This window comes from Suncus etruscus, chromosome 5 (assembly GCF_024139225.1).
Source record: "Suncus etruscus isolate mSunEtr1 chromosome 5, mSunEtr1.pri.cur, whole genome shotgun sequence".
Lineage (NCBI taxonomy): Eukaryota > Metazoa > Chordata > Mammalia > Eulipotyphla > Soricidae > Suncus > Suncus etruscus.
In genome coordinates this window covers 46,053,881-46,076,738 of record NC_064852.1, presented here as the reverse complement: position 1 = coordinate 46,076,738, position 22,858 = coordinate 46,053,881, and the positions used below count along the sequence as shown (strand labels likewise).

The 22,858-nt window shown below is 41.8% G+C and overlaps 1 protein-coding gene across 2 annotated transcripts in view; it reads right to left on the bottom strand.

Annotated features, from left to right (window-relative positions):
- The window catches only part of EPC2 (enhancer of polycomb homolog 2), a 113,552-nt gene extending 91,975 nt beyond the window's left edge, over positions 1-21,577 (bottom strand). For both annotated transcript variants that reach the window (XM_049772996.1, XM_049772997.1), the window contains exon 1: positions 21,393-21,577. In XM_049772996.1, coding sequence (XP_049628953.1) covers positions 21,393-21,545 — 153 coding nt within the window. In that variant the 5' untranslated portion in view covers positions 21,546-21,577. The remainder of the gene's footprint in view (positions 1-21,392) is intronic.
- Positions 21,578-22,858: the final 1,281 nt, after the last annotated feature.

Below are 22,858 nucleotides of genomic sequence, written 5' to 3'. Positions count from 1 at the left end.
CATAATATGCAAATATTAATTTACAAAACTGTATACCTCAAACCAACGTTAAAAACAATGTTACTCAAATTGAAAGTCAGAAAGGATGGGGCTGGAGCAATAGCGCAATGGGTAGGCATTTGCCTTGCATGCGGCTGTCCCAGGTTCAATCCCTGGCATCCCATATGGTCACTGAGTCTAACAGGAGTAATTTCTGAGCACAGAACCAGGAATAACCCCTAAGCGCTACTGGGTGTGGTCCAAAAAACAAATAAGCAAAATTACTCAGAAAGGAATAAAGCACCTTTGTGTGCTATATTAATGTCCTAATAATAATAGAGAATAACTCTGACAACTACTAATTAGGCCACTATTTCTAAACACAATCCCACTTAGTATTGTAGACAATACTCAGTTTTTAGTGTCTGAAGTGAAAAATAATCTTTCTTTTTTTTTGTTTTTTTTTTGTTTTGTTTTGTTTTTGTTTTTTGGGCCAAATCAATGACGCTCAGGGGTTACTACTGGCTCTGCATTCAGAAATAGCTCCTGGCTCAGGGGACCATATCGGATGCTGGGGATCGAACCCAGTTCCATTTTGGGTCAGTCGCATCACTCCGGTCCCAGAAATAAAAAATAATCTTAAGAATTCTTTTTAAGAATTCAATACACAAATTCTTTCTTTGTGAGTAGAGTTTAGGCCACAATCAACAATGCTCATCAGGGTTTATCCTGGCTCTGCACTTAGGACTTAATCCTGGTGGTGCTGGGAGGGGGACCAAATGGGATGCTGAAAATTGAACTTGAGTCTGCTATGTGCAGGGGCAAGTGGCCTACTTTCTATATTATTTCTCCAACTCCTACATTTACATTCATCACTAGTGTGTTTCAAAGTAAAATCCAAGAATCAGTGAATATAAATTTGCATTTCACAGGTAAACATAGTCTGAAACTTAAAATGCCTTAAACTTCTCAGAAAATTAAGAATTTGATGATTCACATGCAATGATGAATAACTTAAAAAGTTATCAGTATCAGGTAAAACACATCTAAATCATTTATTCCACTTACTATTTAATCTTATGATGAAGGAGTAAGGGAGGAATAGAAATAATAAACTATGGCTGAGGGCGGTGGGTGTTTCCCTCAGATACAGGAGCTGTATCTGAGCGCAAAGCCAGGAGCAACCCTGAGCACCACTAGGTTGACCCTAAAACAACAAAACATAATTTTCTGTTGTTGTAAGTTCAGGGCCATTCCCACTCCATGCCAGTATTTCACAAACAAAAAGCATAAAAATAGCTTATCCACTGGGATTGTAAGAGAGAATAAACTGCTTGATACTGTGGTTCATTCTACTGAGAACGTGGTTCATACTAACTATGCTGGCCATTATCCTACATAATAGCACTTCTTCACATTGTTGCTTTTCGGTGTAAGTGGTATCCTAGGCCACTTATTCATGTCCAGGACCCAGTTTTCCTTTGTTTGGCAATAAAGTCAGCCCAATGTTGTGACAGTAGAGGAAGATAGCATGAAAACCCGGTTTTCTATTGGGAAAAAAATTAGTAAATTCGCAGACCCCATTAGGTACCAAGCATTCACATGCTTTTTGTTTGGTCACTAATTTGACAAAAATACACAACTAGAAAAAACATGTCCAGCACACTGGTCTTGTAATTATCTTCATCTCTCAATTGCTGTTGCTCCCTCGACCATAACCATTTTTACACTGCCTTCTATAACCCAACAAAGGATGATAATCTTTTGGAAACATAAACAAAACCCTAATAAACAAGAGCATCTTCATGATGTCATCCCCAGACAACCCTCCACAGTTCTACACTTGATGATCCAGGAAGGAGAGTAGTAGTCTGAGAGCATTAGGGAAGGTGGGAACACTATGGCTTTGTTCCTTTAAGGAAGGTAGATTTCCACTGGACCTCTGCTTTAGATGGAGGCGCGCGCGCACGCGCACACAAACTCACACACACACACACTCTCTCACACACACACACACACAGAGCATGGAGTTTGCCTTATATGCAACCGATTCAGAACAAATGATGGTTAGAAACCTGGCAGTTTGTCCATATGGCCCCTGACACACACACACACACACACACACACACACACACACACACACACACACACACACAGTGGACCTCTGCTTTAGATGGAGGCGCGCGCATGCGCACACGCACACACACACACACACACACACACACACACACACACAGCACGGAGTTTGCCTTATATGCAACCGATTCAGAACAAATGATGGTTAGAAACCTGGCAGTTTGTCCATATGGCCCCCTGAGCCTGCCAGGAGTGATTTCTGAGCGCAGAGCCAGGAGCAGCCTGAGAGCCACCAGGTGTGACCCAAAACAAAACAAAACAAAAAAATAGTGCTCTGTTTTACAGGAAGGTGTTGAACTTAAATATGAAATTCCAGCACAATAATCATTTCTATTAATATCATCTACCCTTGGTGGTGTATTCAGCTGTGATCCTCCAGTGGCAAACATGGCTGTCAATGTGTTACTAACGCTTAACATATAACTGTACATATAATAATATACAGTCGGGCCCGGAGAGATAGCACAGCAGCGTTTGCCTTGCAAGCAGCCGATCCAGGACCAAAGGTGGTTGGTTCGAATCCCGGTGTCTCATATGGTCCCCCGTGCCTGCCAGGAGCTATTTCTGAGCAGACAGCCAGGAGTAACCCCTGAGCACTGCCGGGTGTGACCCAAAAACCAAAAAAAAAAAAAAAATATACAGTCCCTGTAGTTGAGTTAAAGCAATGTTTGCAAATTGGATAAAACCACTAGTGAATCATGAAATCAATATAATAGCTCATTTAACAAAACAAATTAAAAGATAACATGTATGTTCAGTTGACTGTCATTACAAATTCACTCACAGTAATTTATGATCCCAAATCATTACTTTCCAGGCATCTGCATTTACGGAACTAGTCTCATTTTTTCTCTCTTCACATCAAACAAGGTGAAGGGTTTCTACTTTCATATTGTAACAGTATTTGTTTAATATTCCAATGCCATTTTTTCCATGTTTCTCATCTTGAACTTTTAATTGCTTATTTTGTTGATTATAGCACCTATCACAAAAAAAGTACTAATGAAGAACTAGAATGTGTCTTACAGAAAACTCAGGTGAATTATGACACATTTTGTTCAGACTTAAATTACAGAACTGCTATAATTTGTGTGCTCAATGTTACTATATGTCAATAATATACATTAAATAAATGTATGAAATAAAATTAAATAAGGTTCTCAGTTTCCAGTTCATTGGTCCAACAGAGGTTTAAAAAAAAGTAGAGGGGCCCGAACACTGGCACCGCACTAGGGCATTTGCCTTGCACGCAATTGACCAAGGACTGACTGCAGTTCGATTCCTGAGCACATAGCCAGGAGTAACCCCTGAGCATCACCGGGTGTGGCCCAAAATCCAAAAAAAAAAAAAATAAAAATTAAATAAAAAAAAAAGTAGAAAACTACTGCAACTTATCACTAGAGAGGGACACACACTATCAGTGTTCAGTGATTATACCTAACTCTGGACTCAGAAGTTCACTCCTGGCTGGGCTTGGAGGGACCAACCATAAGAGGTGTCAGGGAGCAAACAAAGCCGAGTGCCCTACTCACTATACTATCTCTCTGGCCCCTGCAATATACTATCTTTAAACAGAAACATACATAAAACAAAGTTACATACTGACTGGCTACAGGAAATGTGAAAGCTTATAACCTCATAAAAACTGATCCTATACTTCCTCTAGTAGCTATGTTCAGTAGTAACCAATTCATCGTTCATGGCAATATCATAAACATAAGAGTAAATATGATAATTAATATGAAAAGTATGTGTCAAGGTAGACTATTTCAAACAAACAAACCATCAAAATAGTTTGAAAGTCAAGAGAATTAAAAGAAATCCAGAAAGTTATGCTTTGACTGACAACTCTAGGATAAAGTGTATATATATAAATTCCAAATTTTTCTTAAAGGGGGTGGGAGGGTGACACACCCAGCAGTGCTCAGGGTTTACTCCAGGCTTTGTGTTAAGGATCACTCCTGGCATTGCTCAGGGGACCATATAGGTTGTCAGGGATAAAACAGAGGTCCAGCTGCATGCAAGGCAAGCACACTACCTGCTATACAATCTCTCTGGCCCCATATCCCAGATATTCTGATGTGGCCATGATGAGAATCGCTGTACTTCCTCTGACTTTGGTGGCTTTCAAAAGAGAATTGCTGAATAAGCACTATCAGGATCACCGAGGAGCTTTTTAGAAATACAAACTCTCTCTATAAACTCTAATAGTTACTTTTGCTTTAACAAATCCTCCTGGTGAATGCACGCCAAAATTGGAATCACTGACCTAAATCTTTCACATTTCTTTTTGAGGTAATTTCCAAAATCCTCATAAATTCTGCTCAGATAACTGAATTACTTCAAATAAATTTGAAAGAAAACTGATAGACTAAAGCACCTGAAACATACAATCTTCTGAGTGTGTGTGTGTGTGTGTGTTGTGTGTGTGTGTATACCTGTGTGGCATGTCTTTTAAACCAAAATGAAATAAAATTAGAATTGTATTTTTAGACCATCTTCTATTACACAAGTTTCTTTTCCTTACTATTCTTTAAACAAGCTGCTCTTAAAAAGGAAATTAAATTAGCCTGCCCTGAAAGGTCTATTATAATAAACCACAAAAATTCTAACTCCAGGACTGATGCTTCTACTTCCAATATTAATATAATGACATGCACCTGAAATTTAAAAACATATGTTGGCTAATGAAAATTATTTCATTGGGCCAGAGCAGTGGCACAGAGCGGTAAGGCATCTATCTGCCTTGCCCGCACTAGCCTAGAACACACGGCAGTTCGATCCCCCTGCATCCCATGTGGTTCCCCAAGCCAGAAGCGATTTCTGAGCGCAAAGCCAGGAGTAACACCCTTTTTTGAGTGTGGCCCAAAAACCAAAAATAAATAAATAACTTGAGAAAAATCTAATAGTCTGTTAAACTTAATTACTCTTGTATATACCTTTGTTCAAATGCACAACATAAATATCTACAATATTTTTATTCCCACATATTAAACTTCATTTGAGCTGTCTATAAAGCTCTTTTTTGATACTATACACTTATTGAAGATAGCCTCTCTATTTTATGCATTTCTGTACCTAAAATGCAAGTATTAGTCACTTAAACTACAAATGTTTAGTGAACAGCTATCATGTAATTTACCATGCCAATGACTTAAAATACAAAAGTAGTCAATACAGAATCTCTAGATTAATTATGTTATTTTCTGTACAAATAAATATCACAAGCTGTAAGTCTGAATCTGTATAGAAAAATCTACTTTGGCTAAATAACAATAACTTTCTTCAAAATGTTATCTATCCTATTACTGATTGGAGTTGCTATTTAGGATATTAAATAATTGTTAAGGAAGGAAGAGAGTATAGTGGGAAGAGTGCTTGCCATGCATGCAATCTATCCGGGTTCAAGCCCTAGCATCCCATATGTTCCCTGAATACCTCTCCACATGTGACCAAAAATAAACAAACAAAAAAAAGATATTAAACTAAAAGCATATCAACAGGGGCTGGAACATGTACATTTATCTTGCACATGGCCAACCCCAGTTCGATCCCCAGCTTTCCCTATGGTATCCTGCCAAGATTGATTTCTGAGTGCAGAGCCAGGAGTAACCCCTAAGCACTGTCAGGTATGCCCCCCAATATATAATTATTAATAGGTCATTTAATCAATAGCTAATCTTACATGCAGGTATAAAATAGAGTTCTGGGAACAATTCAAGGCTTTACTAAAAATTAACTAACAGGTTTAATTTTTAATATTCAAACTGCAAACTTTTCAACAGAAATCCTGAAAGATACAATTTGCCATTTTTCAAATCTTCAGATTGATTTCTGAGCGCAGAGCCAGAAGTAACCCCTGAGTGCTGCTGGGTGTGGCCCAAAAATCAGGGAAAAAAAATAAAACTTGGCTTTTTGCTGGAAAGACAGCTGAATGCTAGCTGTGTGTGAAATTTGTACCCCACACTTCCTGGTGTCTTGAAACGTTGCTAGGAGTAAATCCTTAAGCCCCTTCCACAAGCACAGACCTCAAAGTAACCTTCAAGCACCTTAAAAGTTTTCTTGGGTAGACAGAGCTGACAACAGCTGAAGTTGAGAAGTAAAGTCACTTACTTTTATTTATATCACTTTATGTCATTAAATTTTCTTTCTTTTTTTTTTTTTTGGTTTTTGGGCCACACCCGTTTGACGCTCAGGGGTTACTCCTGGCTATGCGCTCAGAAGTCGCTCCTGGCTTGGGGGACCATATGGGACACCGGGGGATCGAACCGCGGTCCGGTCCGTCCTAGGCTAGCGCTGGCAAGGCAGACACCTTACCTTTAGCGTCACCGTCCGGCCCCGTCATTAAATTTCCATCTATACCAGGATTCAATCTACTACTGATGCAATGCTCAGGGGACCATGCAATACCAGGGATCAAACCAGAGATCTCCTACATGCAGAGCATGCAAGTATGTGTATATATACATATGTGTGTATATGTGACCAAATGTATAAGGGATCAAACCCATATCCTTTTGGCATGTCAAGCATGCAGACTAGGTAAACGTGTGTGTGTATGTGTGTGTGTATTTGTTAAAAGTGCTCAGGTGTGTATGTGTGTGTGTGTGTGTGTGTGTGTGTGTGTGTGTGTGTGTGTATTTGTTAAAAGTGCTCAGGAATTAAATGCAGTGCTTCGTATTTCAAGACATGCACTCTACCACTGAGCTCTAGCTCTGGCTCTGATCTTTGATTTTGTTAACCAATTTAATTGCTAACTGACAGGAATAAGGGAAAAATTTATCGACTTGATAACCTTTGACAGCTATAACAATTTATTCAACTGGCAGGAGAAAATAGGAAACAATATAATCATGACTGATCATACTGCTTGACTGAAAAATTGTTATTTAATAATAATTATTATTAAAAAAAATTTTTACCTGTAGAAGGCACTGGCCTTTACAAAAGATAAAAAAAAAAGTGGCTTGGGATTATTTGTTTTTTTGAGGGGAAGGGAATCATTTACTCTTAGAAGGAGTAATTCTCCTATAGGATAATAGGCAGTGCAGGAAGTCAATTATGCGGAAGGTAAGCACCTAAATCCTTGTACTGCCTCTCTGGCCCTGTCCTATTTTGGGATTTTGGGGCCACAGCCAGCAATGTTCACAGTTTACTCCTGAATGTGCTCAGGGGTACCTGCTTCTGATGTGACTCTGGAACCATATGTGGTAATGGAAATAGAGTAAGGAGTTATTAGTTTGAATCCAGACTCAAAGGGTGAGATCACAGAACTGGAATAAAGTTTAATACTTTAATCCATCTGTCAAAAAGACCCCAAACTGGCCAGCCAGGGTCATCTCCCAAAGGAAATGAATATAGGGAAGTTATATATAAAGGGAAGGGATTATCAGCTTTCTGATAATCTTTAAAATAATTGGCCATTGTTTAGGGGTACCTTCCTACTGCTTCCTTGTCCATTCCTGATAGGCTACCTGGTATGGCTAGGTAGCTTGGGGCAGGGTTAGTGGAAATAGGCTTTTGAAGACCTAGCATGTGGCCTACACCATGTGGTTCTCACAAAATTACGTCTCTCCCTGCTGAGAACCTGAGAAGAAGTCTGGCATGTGGCCTTTACAAAAATGGCAACCCTCCTTGTGCAGAACTCAGATCCCAACATTCCCTCCTCCTCTTATGGACCTGAGTCAATCTTTGATTCTCCTTGAGATTCCTCATCCTTGTCCCTACTTGTGGACACATACTGAGACCTTAGTACAAGGATCTTAATCAGTGAGGTTTTCCAGGGTGGTTGAACCACTATTCATACTGTTCACACCAGGTGGCAGAATCTTTTCATCGCCTTTCCAGCTCCTGCAAACTAGCCTTCATCTGCTGCAATGTCTCACAGATGACCCCCTGACTTGTTAGCAAAGAAATGGCATTGCTATCCCAGAGCCATATACAGCTCTCCTTCCTTCAGGAAGAGTAGATCCAGTCCCCGCCTGTTCTGGAGAGCAACTTCTTCTAACATCCTGATAGAAAAATGGTATCTTCTCAGATCAACATCCACTTATTGAGAGTTAAGTTGCATGTCTCCTTAGACAAGGCAGGCCACTCCCACACCTTTAGTACAAGAGCTGGAATAAGGGGACAGGCCCTCTTCCAGTGGAGATAACAATGCTCAACTTGTTTTCACCCACCCTCTCCTGCCACATATGACACCTGGGGTGGGAGAATGACCAGGATGCAAAAGCAGTGGCAAACATATAGGAGGTCAGTCCCTTGATACACACAAAGCCATGTCCCATTCAGTCCCGATGGGGCTACTTCCCCATGCAACTAAGTTGGCCTCTACAGTCTTGTTGCCATAGTCCAGGTAAGTATCTTTAATTAAATAACAGGTGTAAAGTCCTTAGCACAAATTCTGGGGCACAGTAAACAATTTTTAAACCACCAACTACCACCATTCAACACCAGTGGGGTGGTGAAATTAGCTATTAATTGATTCTGATTATTCAGATCCTAGATATACCTAAGATTTATATCATGAGTGAAAACCAAAACTAGAAACTCAGATGTCTAGCAACAGGTGTACACAAAGATTAGCCCATAAATTCATTGGAAAATTAAGTGATAAAAATACACTAAGAGAATTACAAATAGAGATAATATAGATAATATAAACACAGTATTTTGATTTCATATATGTGAAATTTTAGAAAAGGCAAAACTAATGAGAGGGCAAAGCAGAGGGTTACAACTATTAGTAAGGACTAACTTGTAATAAAAAAAGCACATGATAACAAAATGTTTGAAATGTTCTGTATCCTGTCTAAATGTTTCCTTCTATATGGTGTAGAAGACATTCGTCAAAACTTAACAAACACTACACACTTTCATTTTTAGTTATTTATTTGTTTATTTATTTATTTTTTGGTTTTGGGTCACACCTGGCAGCGCTCAGGGGTTACTCCTGGCTCTATGCTCAGAAATCGCTCCTGGCAGACTCAGGGGACCATCTGGGATGCTGGGATTCGAACCATCGTCCTTCTGCATGCAAGGCAAACACCTTACCTCCATGCTATCTCTCTGGCCCCCCACAGAAGGACAGTAGTTCTTTCATTTTTTAAGTAAAGAAATCCATAAATAAAACTGGGTGGCACTCATAAAAATATACATATTTTCACTTAAATGGTTAAATGAAACTATCTTTTTTTAGAATGAACCAATAGAGCTTTGCGCACTGGCAGTATCATAGCCAATGAGTTTTATTCGGGGTGTGCGATTATTGCTAACAGAATGAGCCAACAGAATAATGTAGTCAGCCATTAATACTAATACTAATACTAAAGAACACCTAGATTATTTCCTCAGTGTTGTCAGAATAACTCTCAATGCCTTAACCAGGGGTCCTCAAACTTTTTAAACGGGGCCAGTTCACTGTCCTTCAGACAGTTGGAGGGCCAGATTATAGTAAAAACAAAAATTATGAACAAATTTCTATGCACACTGCATATATCTTATTTAGAAGTGAAGAAACAAAATGGGAATAAATACAATATGTGGCCCGCAGGCCACAGTCTTAAGACCCCTGCAAGCTTAAGAATAACTTGAGAGCTATTGAGCCAATGATTATATATAATGATAGTCCAAAGTAAACAAACTCTAATGAGAATCACATGCATGGTCCTTAACTTAATGGGATGGAGTGCCACAATTGGGAAAAGATCCATGAAGATATATAAATAAAGTCAAGATATTATCCCAACTGGCAGCAGCAAAGAGGTAATACTACTGTGGACAGTTGAGAAATAACAATCAATCTCAAAATCCAAAAGTCAAGGGTTTGTTTCTTTACTAGACTATTTGACTTTTTAAAAAAATATTTACATATAATTAAAACATGCTCATATTGAAAACTGGATCTACAATCCAAGCACAACACAAAACATTTTGTAGGCGATGAAAACACCTTAAATCTTTTCTCTACAGCTAGTGTTTACCCTAAAAAAGTTAATCTTTAAAATTACCTTCTGAGATTCAAAAGACATTAAATTGCTAATGAGAAAGGACTTTCTTTTTTATTTTATCTTATTTTATTTGGTTTTTGGGTCACACCCGAAGGTGCTCAGGGGTTCAGAAATCGCGCCTGGCAGACTCGGGAGACCATAAGGGATGCTGGGATTCGAACCACTATCTTGTCCTGGATCGGCTGTGTGCAAGGCAAACACCCTACCGCAGTGCTATCTCTCTGGCCCAGAGAAAGGACAAAGAAATGTGACTTAATTTAAATGTGTCTTAATTTTACCTTGATCAGAAGGAAAGTGAGGCCATGCTCAGTACCTAAATTTCGATAGATCAATTACTTCATCAAAATTAGCAGTAGAAAGCTATGAATGAACTTCCAAACCAACAAGAATTACAAATAAAGGTAGTCATAGCAAAAAGGCACACTACTATTCTGTGTTCCTTTTACTGCACAGTTCTAACAGCTGACAAGAAAAAAAAAATGACCTAAACAAAAATACAAAAATAAAGTACTAACTAAGAACTATCTGGAAGTGATGGCCATATACCTTCAAAATTAGTTCCACAATGAAGAATCCTACAAAAATCGGAGTGATAATATAGTATATGTAGGGTACCTGTCTTGCACATATGGCTATGTGCATATATGGGTTTGGTCCCCAGCATCCTATTTAATATCCCGAGCCTGTCAGGAGTGCTGAGAGCAGGGAAGCAGGGATAAGAGTAAGCCATGAACACCATAGGGTATGCAACCCCATCCCCAACAATAAAAATCCTGCAAGATGAATCGAAGAAATCTTAAATTCTGTTTAAGGGTAGATAATATTTAAAATATTAAATTGAGTCAGTTTTAAGAAAAAAATCATACAATCATGATAAATTTTCTCCTCCTGTTATCACCCCCTATATAGCCATTACTATTTTCCTACCTAAGCTCTACTTAAAATGAAGTAGATTATATGTATTGTATGTGTGATGTTTATATTACTATTGTATTATATTATTAAATCATTGTATATATTTTACAATGTATTATATTTTACATAATAGTATATATTATCTAGGGATCTGGAGAGATAGCATGGAGATATGGTGTCTGCCTTGCATGCAGAAGGACGGTAGTTCAAATCCCGGCATCCCATATGGTCCCCCGACCCTGCCAAGAGCGATTTCTGAATGTAGAGCCAAGAGTAACCCCTGAGCACTGTCGCTGTGACCCCCCAAAAAAACACCCCCCAAAATAATGTTATATAATATGTATGATAATCTATTACTGTATATTATTGCATTATTGAATATACTGGTGGGCGGGACTATAGTTCAATATCTGTTGTTACATACAAACTTTCCATCACTTTATGTTTCTGGGTACATACAGTCTGTGATGTATAAACCCTTTGGAACTGGCCAAAAGTACAGAAGAGACTGTTCTACTAACTAGCATTACAATACAGTATGCCTAGTAAAGACAGGTCAATTGATATATCTAATTTTTCTGTTAAAAAATTCTAGTCCGATTTTATTTCACAAATAAGAAAAATAAGGGTCAGGAAGGTTAAATATTTCCTTTGAGGGCAAACAAAATTCATCTTGAATTATTTGAAAATGTATTAGGGTAAAGGGTTTGGTTTATTTGAGAGGAGTTTAGATGTCTTTTATACTCAAGTCAAATTTCATTTTAAAATTGTGGTACATATAAGATGCTAAAGCACTTTCCTTCTGTTGGCTAGCCTAGAGCTATTCTAACCCCCAAATCACGGAGTGTGGTCCTGGAAGACACAGTATGTATAGTCACTGTCAATGCAATACTGTATTCTTGGGACCTAACACTGAACCATCAGCACCACAGTTCAAATATCACAGGGTAGGCCCCAGGCTAACACTGCTTTTGATGCCCAGCCCCAAAGTGCCTCTCTGCCTTAAAATATTCTAGTTTTCATTCAAATTAACTTGAAAATTAAAGATCTGTAAAAGCATACTTTATTTTTAAAAACTATGCCTAGGATAAAAAAAAATTTAAACTCCATAAATAATCATGATGTCATATACCCATCAGTTGTTGAGTATAGATTTCTCAAAAATTGTTCCATATCAAGAACTCAAAGAGAATAGACTTTATCAGCACATTAAACTTCCTGAGTTCCCTAAATGGCCTACATAGAGGCAGATAACTGATGCAAACCAAACCATAATGCAGAATTTTGAACAAAATGATTAAATAATAGCTAAATGAATGCTTGTCCCAGCTTAGTACCTTATACAATTCAGTCTCCCAACAACCCCATGAACTCTACAGATGAAATTAACCTGCAAGAGGACATGAACTGAGTCTCATTCCAAAGCAAGCACATTTAACTACTAGTCTATATTAATTAAAAAAAAATTGTTAAAAGTTGAATGATAGGGGCCGAAGAGATAGCATGGAGGTAGGGCATTTGCCTTGCTTGTAGGAGGACAGTGGTTCGAATTCTGGCATCCCATATGGTCCCCCGAGCCTGCCAGGAGCGATTCCTGAGCATAGAGCCAGGAGTAATCCCTGAGCACTACCGCCTGTGACCCAAAAACCAAAAAAATAAAAATAAGTTGAATGATAGTACTGTCAGTTGCTGATGAATTCATAGAGGCCTGTTCCTGGCTTTCTTCTAAAGCCTAGACTTTGATTCTTTTTTTTTCCATCCTGGATCAGCTGCATACAAGACAAACGGCCTACCTACTGTTTGGCTATCTCTCCGGCCCAAGCCTTCACTTTTTAATCATTCCTTCTCATCTGTGTGAGAGAATCTCTTTGAACCTACAGCTATATATATTTGGTGTATTACTTTTAACCAACTGAATAAACCTACCTGCTACAAGATTTGACCCTCATTTTATACAAATGAAACCTAAATTTACACCACAGATATGACTTCTGAGTTTCTAAGTTTCCTTTCCCCGAAAGAACAGAGTCTACAGAAGGTAGTTACAACCTTCATCATTCTCTGAGGCAAAAATAGACAAAACCCATTTACTGATTCCTCCATGCTATGGAACAATAAATGATAGAAAACTAAATATGTAATCAATCTTTAATATCATCTAGTTCTTAACTCAGCTATTTACAAAGAAATCGGTTCAATAGTGAAAATCAGAATTAATCATCCTAGAGTCAACTGTTCTTGAGTGCAGGATTAAAATATTTGTCTCTGTGTACGCCATATGTACAAATTGTTACATCTCTCCCCAAGTAGCCTTTTCAATACAAGGCAACAATTTTCTTTCCTCCTCTTACCTGCATTGACATTTAACTTTGTCTTTATTTCTTTAAATATCTCACAGTTCTATTAACCTGAGAATTCTTGTTAACTTTCCAACTTTTTTTTACCTTGATGACTCATTTAAATTCCCTGAAGTCAAAGCCTATATTGTATTCTTTCAATCCTCAAAACACTTCAGAACAAGCAGCATACATAATTCTGAAATAGACTTCTTTAAATAGTATCTCAATACCTTACATAGATAACAACTGATACTAAGATGACTCCTGGCTGGCACTCGCATTTGTAGAAATAATGAAATCCTTCATCATGAATCATAAAAATATATTAGTACCAAAAATAACTCTGAGAAGGTAGGAAGATTGGGGCAGGCTCAGTGATAGACCACTTGTCTTCCATTTGTAGGTCCTGACTTTGATTCCCAGCACTGCCCAAAATTAAAAAAAAAAAAAAAAAAAAAAAAAAAAAAAAAAAGGCTAAGGTGTAAAATAAAATGTATTATTGTCCAATTACTCAAATTATTAATTAAAAAATATTAATATGGCAAAAATAGGCAACTAACATCTGGGGAAATAAATGGTAGTTCAAATAAATTATGTTCATTTTCTTTAAAAATAACCTTGGAGTGGGCCAGTAAGAGTATAGTAAAGCACTTGGCCTTAACTGAGGTTGACCTGAGTTTGATCTCCAACACTCCATGAGGTCCCCTAAGCCCCATCAAAGTAAAGTGATTTCAAAATTTCTGAGCCCAGAGCCCAGAATAACCCCTGTGCAACACCAGATGTGACCCAAAAACAAAGCAAACAGAAAAAGAATGATATCTAAGCTCTGTTCAAGGAGAAAGCCCTGACTGAGCACAGCCAAATGTGGATCAACCCAACCCCCAACCCTTAGCTGGAATCAGGAATATACAAGCCCGGAACATATGAGGCCCAAATTCAATGCACAGGCAGTATATTCCCCATCTTTTCAGCACAACCAGGTGTGGCCTCTGTTCTAAGGAAAGGAAGCACCATTAAGCACAAAGACTGAAATCATTGAACTGCACTGCCAGGATAAATAGGCCAGGTGTGTTTTCTGTGTCTCCAAGTACTGCTGGAAACTCCTCCCAATATAATTTAAAAACCAGTAAGTTCAACTGCATACCCCATGTAGAATTTGGTTCCTCCTTGTATGCAGAAAGAGGTGTCACAAACATACACCTGAGAGATAACTACCCACAAGCAAAGACTTGCGTAGCAGCTGAACCTAAGTGTGAAAATTCTATTTTTGAAAAGAGGCAGTTTTCTCAAAAGAAAAATAGCTTGGTATTTAGGCATACAAAGTACCAAACTAAGAAACCAAATATCACTAGAAGAATCATTACGAAGTTCTGGTAATTAACCTCTAGCTTCTTCTCTTATCTATCAAACACAAAAACAGTTCTTAGTTGGGTAGGTAGTAGAATGACAAAAACACTTGCCTTGCAAGCAACCAAGCTTAGTTTGATCCATGTTATTCCATATTGCCAGGAGTGATACAAGTACAGAACCAGAAGTAAGACCTCAACAAATCCAGGTATAGCCCAAAATTTAAAAATTAAAACAAAACCACCAAAGAAACAAGGTTCTGGGTAAGAAAAGTGGACACACATGGAGAACAGATAATTCAATGAGTAGGACAGTTGACTTGCACACAGTCAATCCAAGTTCAATCCTTGGCACTCCAAATGGTTCCCTGAGCCCTGCCAAGAGTGATCCCTAAAATACAGAGCCGGGAGTAAGTCCTGAGCACCACTATGTATGTCTGAAAATAAATGGAGGAGAGAGGAGGCCCACATAGCATTCAACATTTATCAAGAATCTCTTTAGGGAGGCCGGTGAAGTGGCGCTAGAGGTAAAGTGTCTGCCATGCAAGCGCTAGCCAAGGAAGGACTGCAGTTCGATCCCCCAGCGTCCCATATGGTCCCCCCAAGCCAGGGGCAATTTCTGAGCGCTTAGCCAGGAGTAACCCGGGTGTGAACCCAAAAAACAAACAAAAATAAAAGAAGGATTGAAAGGATGAAATTGGATGACCCAATTCACTTCTCAAAAGAATTATAAAAAAAATGACCTAAAAGACATACAAATGTAAGAGTGGACTTCTGAATTCATATAAATACCCAGATTTGAATAAGTAAAAGTGAGCAGTTTAGTTAAAAAAAAAAAATCTCTTTCAGGAGTGGAGGTCCATATTGGCTGTGTTCGGGGCTCTGCATTCAGGGATGACTCTTAGCCATATTGGGGATCCATGTTGGATGCTGGGGATAGTAACTCAGGTTGGCCAAGTGCAGAGCAAGTGCCCTACCCACTGTACTATGGCTGTGTGATCCCTTATCAAGCATCTACTGGTTTTGAGTCACACATGCTAGCACTCAAGGTTATTCCCAGCTCAATGATCAAAGGACCATGTGGTGACAGGGAACTGAACCTGGACCTCCTGCACGCAAGCATGAACTCCAGTCTTTTGACTTATCACTTGGGCCCTCAAGCCCACATCATTAAACAAATGAACCATGAAAGGATCAAATTCTATTAGAAAAAAAATCTAATAAAATGGATCTCTATTTTTTTCTTTGGTTTTTGGGTCACATCCGGCAGTGCTCAGGGGTTACTCCTGGCTCTATGCTCAGAAATCGCCCCCGCACGCTCAGGGGACCATATGGGATGCCAGGATTCTAACCACCGACCTTCTGCATGAAAGGCAAACGCCTTACCTCCATGCTATCTCTCCGGCCCCTAAAATGGAACTCTTAATAAGAGCTCTTAATTGTATTAAATGAGGGGCCAGAGTAGAGGAGATAAGGAGCTTGCCTTGCATGAGGCCAATACTGATTTGTTCCCAGAGACCACACGTGGTTGTCCCAGCCATACTGCCCCCGGGAGTGCTTTCTGGGCAGAACAAGAACCTTGAGCACTGGTGGGGGGCGGAGAATTAAATGAAAACCAAAACTAGAAACTCAGAAGTCTAGCAACATGTATACACAAATATTAGCCCATCAATTCATTGGAAAATTAATAATAATGGACTAACATAAATACAAATACAGGTACAGTTAAATAATATAAAGTATTTTGATTCCATATATATGAAAACTTAGAAAAAGCAAAACTAGTGAGAAGGCAAAGCAGGTTTACAACTACTAGTAAGGGCGAACTTGTAACCAAAAGCACATGGTAACAAGGAGGTTTTTGAAATGTTTTATATCCTGTCTAAATGTTTCCTTCTATATGGTGTAGACATTTGTAAAACCTTATTTTAAATAAGTACATTTTGTTGTATATAAATTGTAACTTAAAAGTTTTTAAAAGTAAATAACAGGTGAAAAGTTCTTAGTACAGAGCCTAGGGCACAGTAAATAAGTTTTTTTTTTTTTTTTTTGGTTTTTGGTTTTTGGTTTTTGGGTCACACCCGGCAGCACTCAGGGGCTACTCCTGGCTTCACGCTCAGTCAGAAATCGCTCCTGGCAGGCTTGGGGGACCATATGGGGTGCCAGGATTTGAACCAATGACCTTCTGCATGAAAGGCAAACACCTTACCTCCATGCTATCTCTCCAGCCCCCACTAAATAATTTTTAAACTATCAACTATTCAACACCAGTAGGGTGGTGGAAGTCAGTCATTAATTGATTCTGATTGTTCAGATCCTAGATATACCTAAGTTTATATCATACAAAATATAGATCAAGTGCCATGAAAAGCTATAAAAAACAAATTACAGGAGAATATGAGCTGTAAGGTCTTAAGCAAAAGATAATAAAATAAAAAAAAAGAAAAGAAGCAAGATTTGGGAACAAAATAAAGGTAGTCTAAGGTGCTGGCATCACAACTCAAGAGTGCTTAATTTTTTTCCCTTTACTTTGTCGAACTATTTCGTTCCTCTCTTGCTTTTCTCCCATATTTCTTAAGTGACACTATTTACTTTTTTAGAAAGAGCTAAAATAATAATATCGTCAGCAATGAGTGCTAAAGAACACCTAGATTACTTCCTCTAGGTGTTGTCAGAATAACTCTCAATGCCTTAAGCTTAAGAGTAACTTGAAAGCTATTGAGCCAATGACTATTACAGTCAATGATAATGATAGTCCAATGTAAACAAAATCTAATGAGAAACACATGCATGGTCCTTAACTTAATGGGGATGGAGAGCCACAATTGGGAAGAGATCCATAAAGTTATTAAAGTGAAGTCAAGATATTATCCCAACTTGCAGCAGCAAAGAGGTCATCCTCCTGTGGACAGTTGAGAAATAACAAATCTCAAAATCCAAAAGTCAAGGGTTTGTTTCTTTACTACACTGTTTAATTTTTTGTTGTTTTTGTTTTTCGGCCACACCCGATGATGCTCAGGGGTTACTCCTGGCTAAGCATTCAGAAATTGCTCCTGGCTTGGGGGACCATATGGGAGGCCGGGAGATCAAACCGCTGTCTGTCCTAGGCTAGCACAGGCAAGGCAGACACCTTACCAATTGCACCACTGCTCTGACCCCTACATTATTTAAATTTTTAAAAATCACTTACATATAATTGAAACATGCTCATATTGAAACTGGATCTACAATCCAAGCACAACACAAAACATTTGTGAAATTCTTTTTTACTTTTCTTAATTTTTTTTTTTTTTTGGTTTTTCGGGCCACACCCATTTGATGCTCAGGGGTTACTCCTGGCTAAGCGCTCAGAAATTGCCCCTGGCTTGGGGGGAACCATATGGGATGCTGGGGGATCGAACCGCGGTCCTTCCTTGGCTAGTGCTTGCAAGGCAGACACCTCCCCGGCCCCTTTTTTACTTTTCAAGTAAAGAAATCCATAAAGACTGTTGGCACTTGGAAAACATAAATATTCTCACTTAAATGCTAATTTATATATATATATATATATTGTTTTTGTTTTTGTGCCACACCCGGCAGCGCTCAGGGGTTACTCCTGGCTCTCTGCTCAGAAATAGCTCCTGGCAGGCACGGGGGACCATATGGGACACCGGGATTCGAACCGACCTCCTTGGGTCCTGGGTCGACTGCTTGTAAGGCAAACACCGCTGTGCTATCTCTCCGGCCCCTAATTTATATTTTTTAAGAGGAAGAGATAACATCCCAGTTGGGTATTCACGGAAGCAAAAGACTTTGGACCATAAATATTGCCATGGCTGAAAAAAAATTTTAGTGGACTTCCACTGTAATTTTGAAGCAGAAGAAATTTACATAATCCTGGCTTTCAGAAGAAATTTACACAATCCTGGTTTTCAACTCTATCATCACCTGGATTTCTTCCCTAAAATCCAGCAACAGAAGATAAACTGATAGAAGCCAACCTTGAGATCCAAAACTGCAGTGGGGATAAGCACTTATTTATTTGATCTGATTTGGTTTGGGGGCGAGCCCCATCTGTGCTCAGGGATCGGTATTTGAAAGCACTGGGGACCACATGTGGAACAAGGTTAGGCCAAGTGCAAGGCAAGCTTGTTATCTTTGTATCCAAGCTTTTTTTTTTTTTTTTAATTTAGTTTTTGGCCCGCAGCAAGCAGTGCTCAGGGGTTACTACTGGCTCTGCTCTCAGATTATCATTCCTGGCAGGCTCCGTAAACCAGAAGGGATGCCGGAGATCGAACCTGGGTCGGTCCAGTGCTGGGCAGATGCCCTAAACGCTGTGCTATCGTGGTTTTACTTATATATAATTTTATAAATATATAAAATAAATTTACACCTACTTACATAACATATAATTTCTATAAACACGTACAATGTATATAAATATAAATTTATAAATATAGGTTAGGGTGAGGGTGGAGAAATAAATTATAAAGATATAAGCATATTACATATATTTATTATTTATAAATGTGCTATCGCGCATTTGTTTTTAAATACAGTACAGAACTAAAGTGCAATTCTTTTTATCTGATAAGTTTCAAGAGGCATCTGCGGCAATCTAAGGATCAAAAGCATTAAGCACATTAGACCACTGTTGGAAAATCGTACAGGGTCTCTGTGCTCAACATAAAACAGATTTCTCGAATAAAATTCTTCCCAAACCAAGTAAACATACAAAACTGACACTTGCGTACTTCGACTTGGGCCAAAACTCATAAAGTTGAATGAATAGATCTGCAACTTCAAAGAATCTAAAGCTACGCGTTTAAACTTTAATCCAAACTTCTTTTAGATCATCGAATGCCAACTATTCTTCCTATGGGAATTTCATCTGTTAGGGAAAAAAAAAATCTTTGAAAAAAAAAAATAAAGACATTTTACACGTGTTAGCTCAAAACGTTAATTAAGCCCATTCGGTTGGATAGCCTTCTTTTTAAAGAGTTGCGTGTCCGCCCTATTACTCCTACTCCCCTCCTCATTTTCTACTCAAAGTGTCGGGCTTTCAAGTAAGTGATCAAGCAAGCACAGAGAAATGGATCTGAAATCACGGCATTGAAAGTAGGTGAGGTCAGAAACCGAGCAGCCAATCCCAGGCACCGAAGCGTGTTTTGCGATATTAATAGTCGGGAGAGAAAACCAATCGCGGCAACCTCGAGCCTTCCTTTGACAAGTCCCCGAAGCCCACGAGCCAATCGACACGCTCCCGGGGTTGACAATAAGGCGGGCCCCAAGGTTCATTGAAGAAATTCTTGAAGGTGCAATTTACTATGAACTTCGCACGCCAGGAACACCAGCACGCTGCACGGTCGTAAACACGGGCAAACGCCAAATGAAAAGCAACCGGAGGCCAAGCGCATCTCATTGGAGGGAAGAAAACAGCTTGTTGTTTTTGCTTTTTAACCAAAAAAACAAACAAAACAACAACAAAAAAAAGGTGGCCGCCAGTACACATGCTTGCATACCATCCTCAACTTCGGGGACCCCCGAATGACAATTCTCGGGGACGGACCGGGGGAAGCCAACACTCCCCCCGGGGCTCCTTCCTTCCAAATGCAGCCGCGTGCTAAGCCGGCAAAGCCCAGCCGGGCTACGAGGACGACGGAAGGGACTCGGCAAGCAGCGGCTCTCTCCCCCCAACGCTAACATCCTAAGCCACTGGCTGGACAGTCTCAGGCCGCCTCCTCCTCCTCCTTCTTTCCTCCTCAGCCTAAGTGTTCACACTAGATCCCAAATCCCCAAGAAGCAAAGACACCCCCCCCACCCTTCGCCGGGTGGGTGCTAAGAGGTTTGTTTTGGAACGCGTTTATTTTTTTTTTACTTTTCACCAATCATTTCCAAATGTATATATTAAAAAAGAAATTCTAAATAAATTCCCATGTGCAAAAAAAAATAAATAAATAAAAACGTAAAACGAAATTTCCAAGTGCAAAAAAAAGGAAATGCCAAATGAATTTCCATGTGCAAAAAAAAAAAAATAGAAACGCAAAACGAATTCCCATGTGCAAAAAAAAAATAGAAATGCAATATGAATTCCCATGTGCAAAAGAATAGAAATGCAAAATAAATTTCCATGTGCAAAAAAATGCAAAATACATTTCCATGTGCAAGAACACAAAAAACAAAAACAAACCATCCCAAAAAGCAATCTGCCAGGACCCTAGCAGAGCCCCTGCCCGCTGATCACCGCAGGGAATTAGAGGTAAACAGAGAGAGGCCGCCGTACGCCAAGAGCGCGCAAAAAAAAAAAAAACAGCCGCTGCGCCATTCCCGGCCCCCAGTCCCCTGACGGCTGCGTAAGCGGCGCGGCGAGCTAATCACAACACTGGGACGCAGCAACATGGCGGCCGCGCGCCGCGCTACGCCGCGCACGCAGCGTAGCTTTGCGCCGCGCGGCGCCGGCCCGAGCTTAAGTTTCCGCTACGCCGGCGGCGTAAGGTCCTGAGCGCCGGCACGGCGGCGGCGCCCCGGGGCGAGCGTAGAGCGCTTCTGTGAATGGCGAGCGGGCCGGACTCGACAAAGGGGAGGAGGGCGGGGGGAGAGGGAGGGGAGGGGAGGCGAGGCGAGGAGCGAGCGAGCGAGCGAGGGAGGGGGGGCAGGAAGAGTCATAAACACTCGAGCCAGTTCCCTACCGATTCCTCCTCCTTCTCCATGCCGGTGGGCATCTGCGGCACGGCCCGGTTGATGGAGACGCAGTCGTTGAGGTCGGGCATGTCCTTGCCGCGGTAGATCGGCAGCGGTTTGGCGGCGTCCAGCGCCCGCGCCCGGAACGAGAGTTTGCTCATTGTCCCTGTCGCCCGCCTCGGCCCGGCGGCGACGAGCCCCGGGCGGCGGCGGCGGCGGCGGCGGCGGCGGCGGCGGCGGGGAGGAGGCGGCGGGGGGGCGCGGGGGAGGGCGGGAGGGGAGGGGGAGGGGTTGGGCTCCCGCCGCGGCTCCTCCGCCTCTTTCTCGCCTCAGCGTCGCGCGGCCGCGGCCGGCCCGCTCCTCCGCCGCCACCACCCCCCCCTCCGCCGCCGCCTCCGCGCCGCCGCCGCCGAGCCCGGCCACAGCATGGGGCGCTCCGCTCCGCCCCGAAGAAAACGGCCCCCCCCGCCCCCGCCGCCGCCGCCCCGAGACTCAGAGCCGCCGCCGCTCGCCCGCCCGCTCCGCTCCCTGCGCCATGGCCAACATGGCGGACATTACCACCGCGGCGCCGCGCCGAGCGATCCCGGCAGCCCGCGCGAGAGCGCGCCCCCGCCCTCGGGAGCGCGCCGCGCCCCGCCGCCGCCGCCGCCGCTCCCTCCCTCCCTCGCTCCCTCCCTCCCTCCGCACCCCTCCCTCTCTTCCTCCCTCCCTCTCTCCCCGCCCGCCCGCCCACTCGGAGCCTCGCGCGCGCGCTCAACTAGCAAGCGCCGCCGGGCGGGAAGAGAAGGGAAGGGGAAGCGGGCTCCGCTGCTTCGGTGGCTCCGGGCTAAGAGGCGGCCGGCGCACGAGCTCTGCTTTGGGGATCTAGGGGACGAGGGCCTGGCGCGCTCTTGGAACCCGAGCTGAGCGGCCGCTGCTGCTGCTGCTGCTGCTGCTGCTGCTGCTGCTGCTGCTGCTGCTGCTGCTGCTGCTGCTGCTGCTGCTGCTGCTGCTGCTGCTGCTGCTGCTGCTGCTGCTGCTGCTGCTGCTGCTGCTGCTGCTGCTGCTGCTGCTCCTCCTCCTCCTCCTCCTCCTCCTCCTCCTCCTCCTCCTCCTCCTCCTCCTCCTCCTCCTCCTCCTCCCTTAGCCGGCCCGACTGACCCACGCACGACACACAGGCTCGCTGTCTCCCTCTGTCTCCGCTGCCTCCGAGGATGGCGCTCGGGCCAAAAAAAGCAGCGCTAATGTGCACACACACACACCCCTAATCCGCAAGTGCTTTTTGCATGGCATGTGCGGACGGTCCAGGCCCCTGTGCTCACTTCCGAAGGTGGGTGCGAAAAAGCAAACACCGCCTTGGCTTGCCCGACCAGGAGGGACACAGACACACACACAAGCATCAGCGCTTGAGGGTCGTCCCCCCCCTACACACACACACACATATACATACTCGCTCCCCCTGCACCAGCCCTGGCGGAGGGGTCCCCGTATCCCC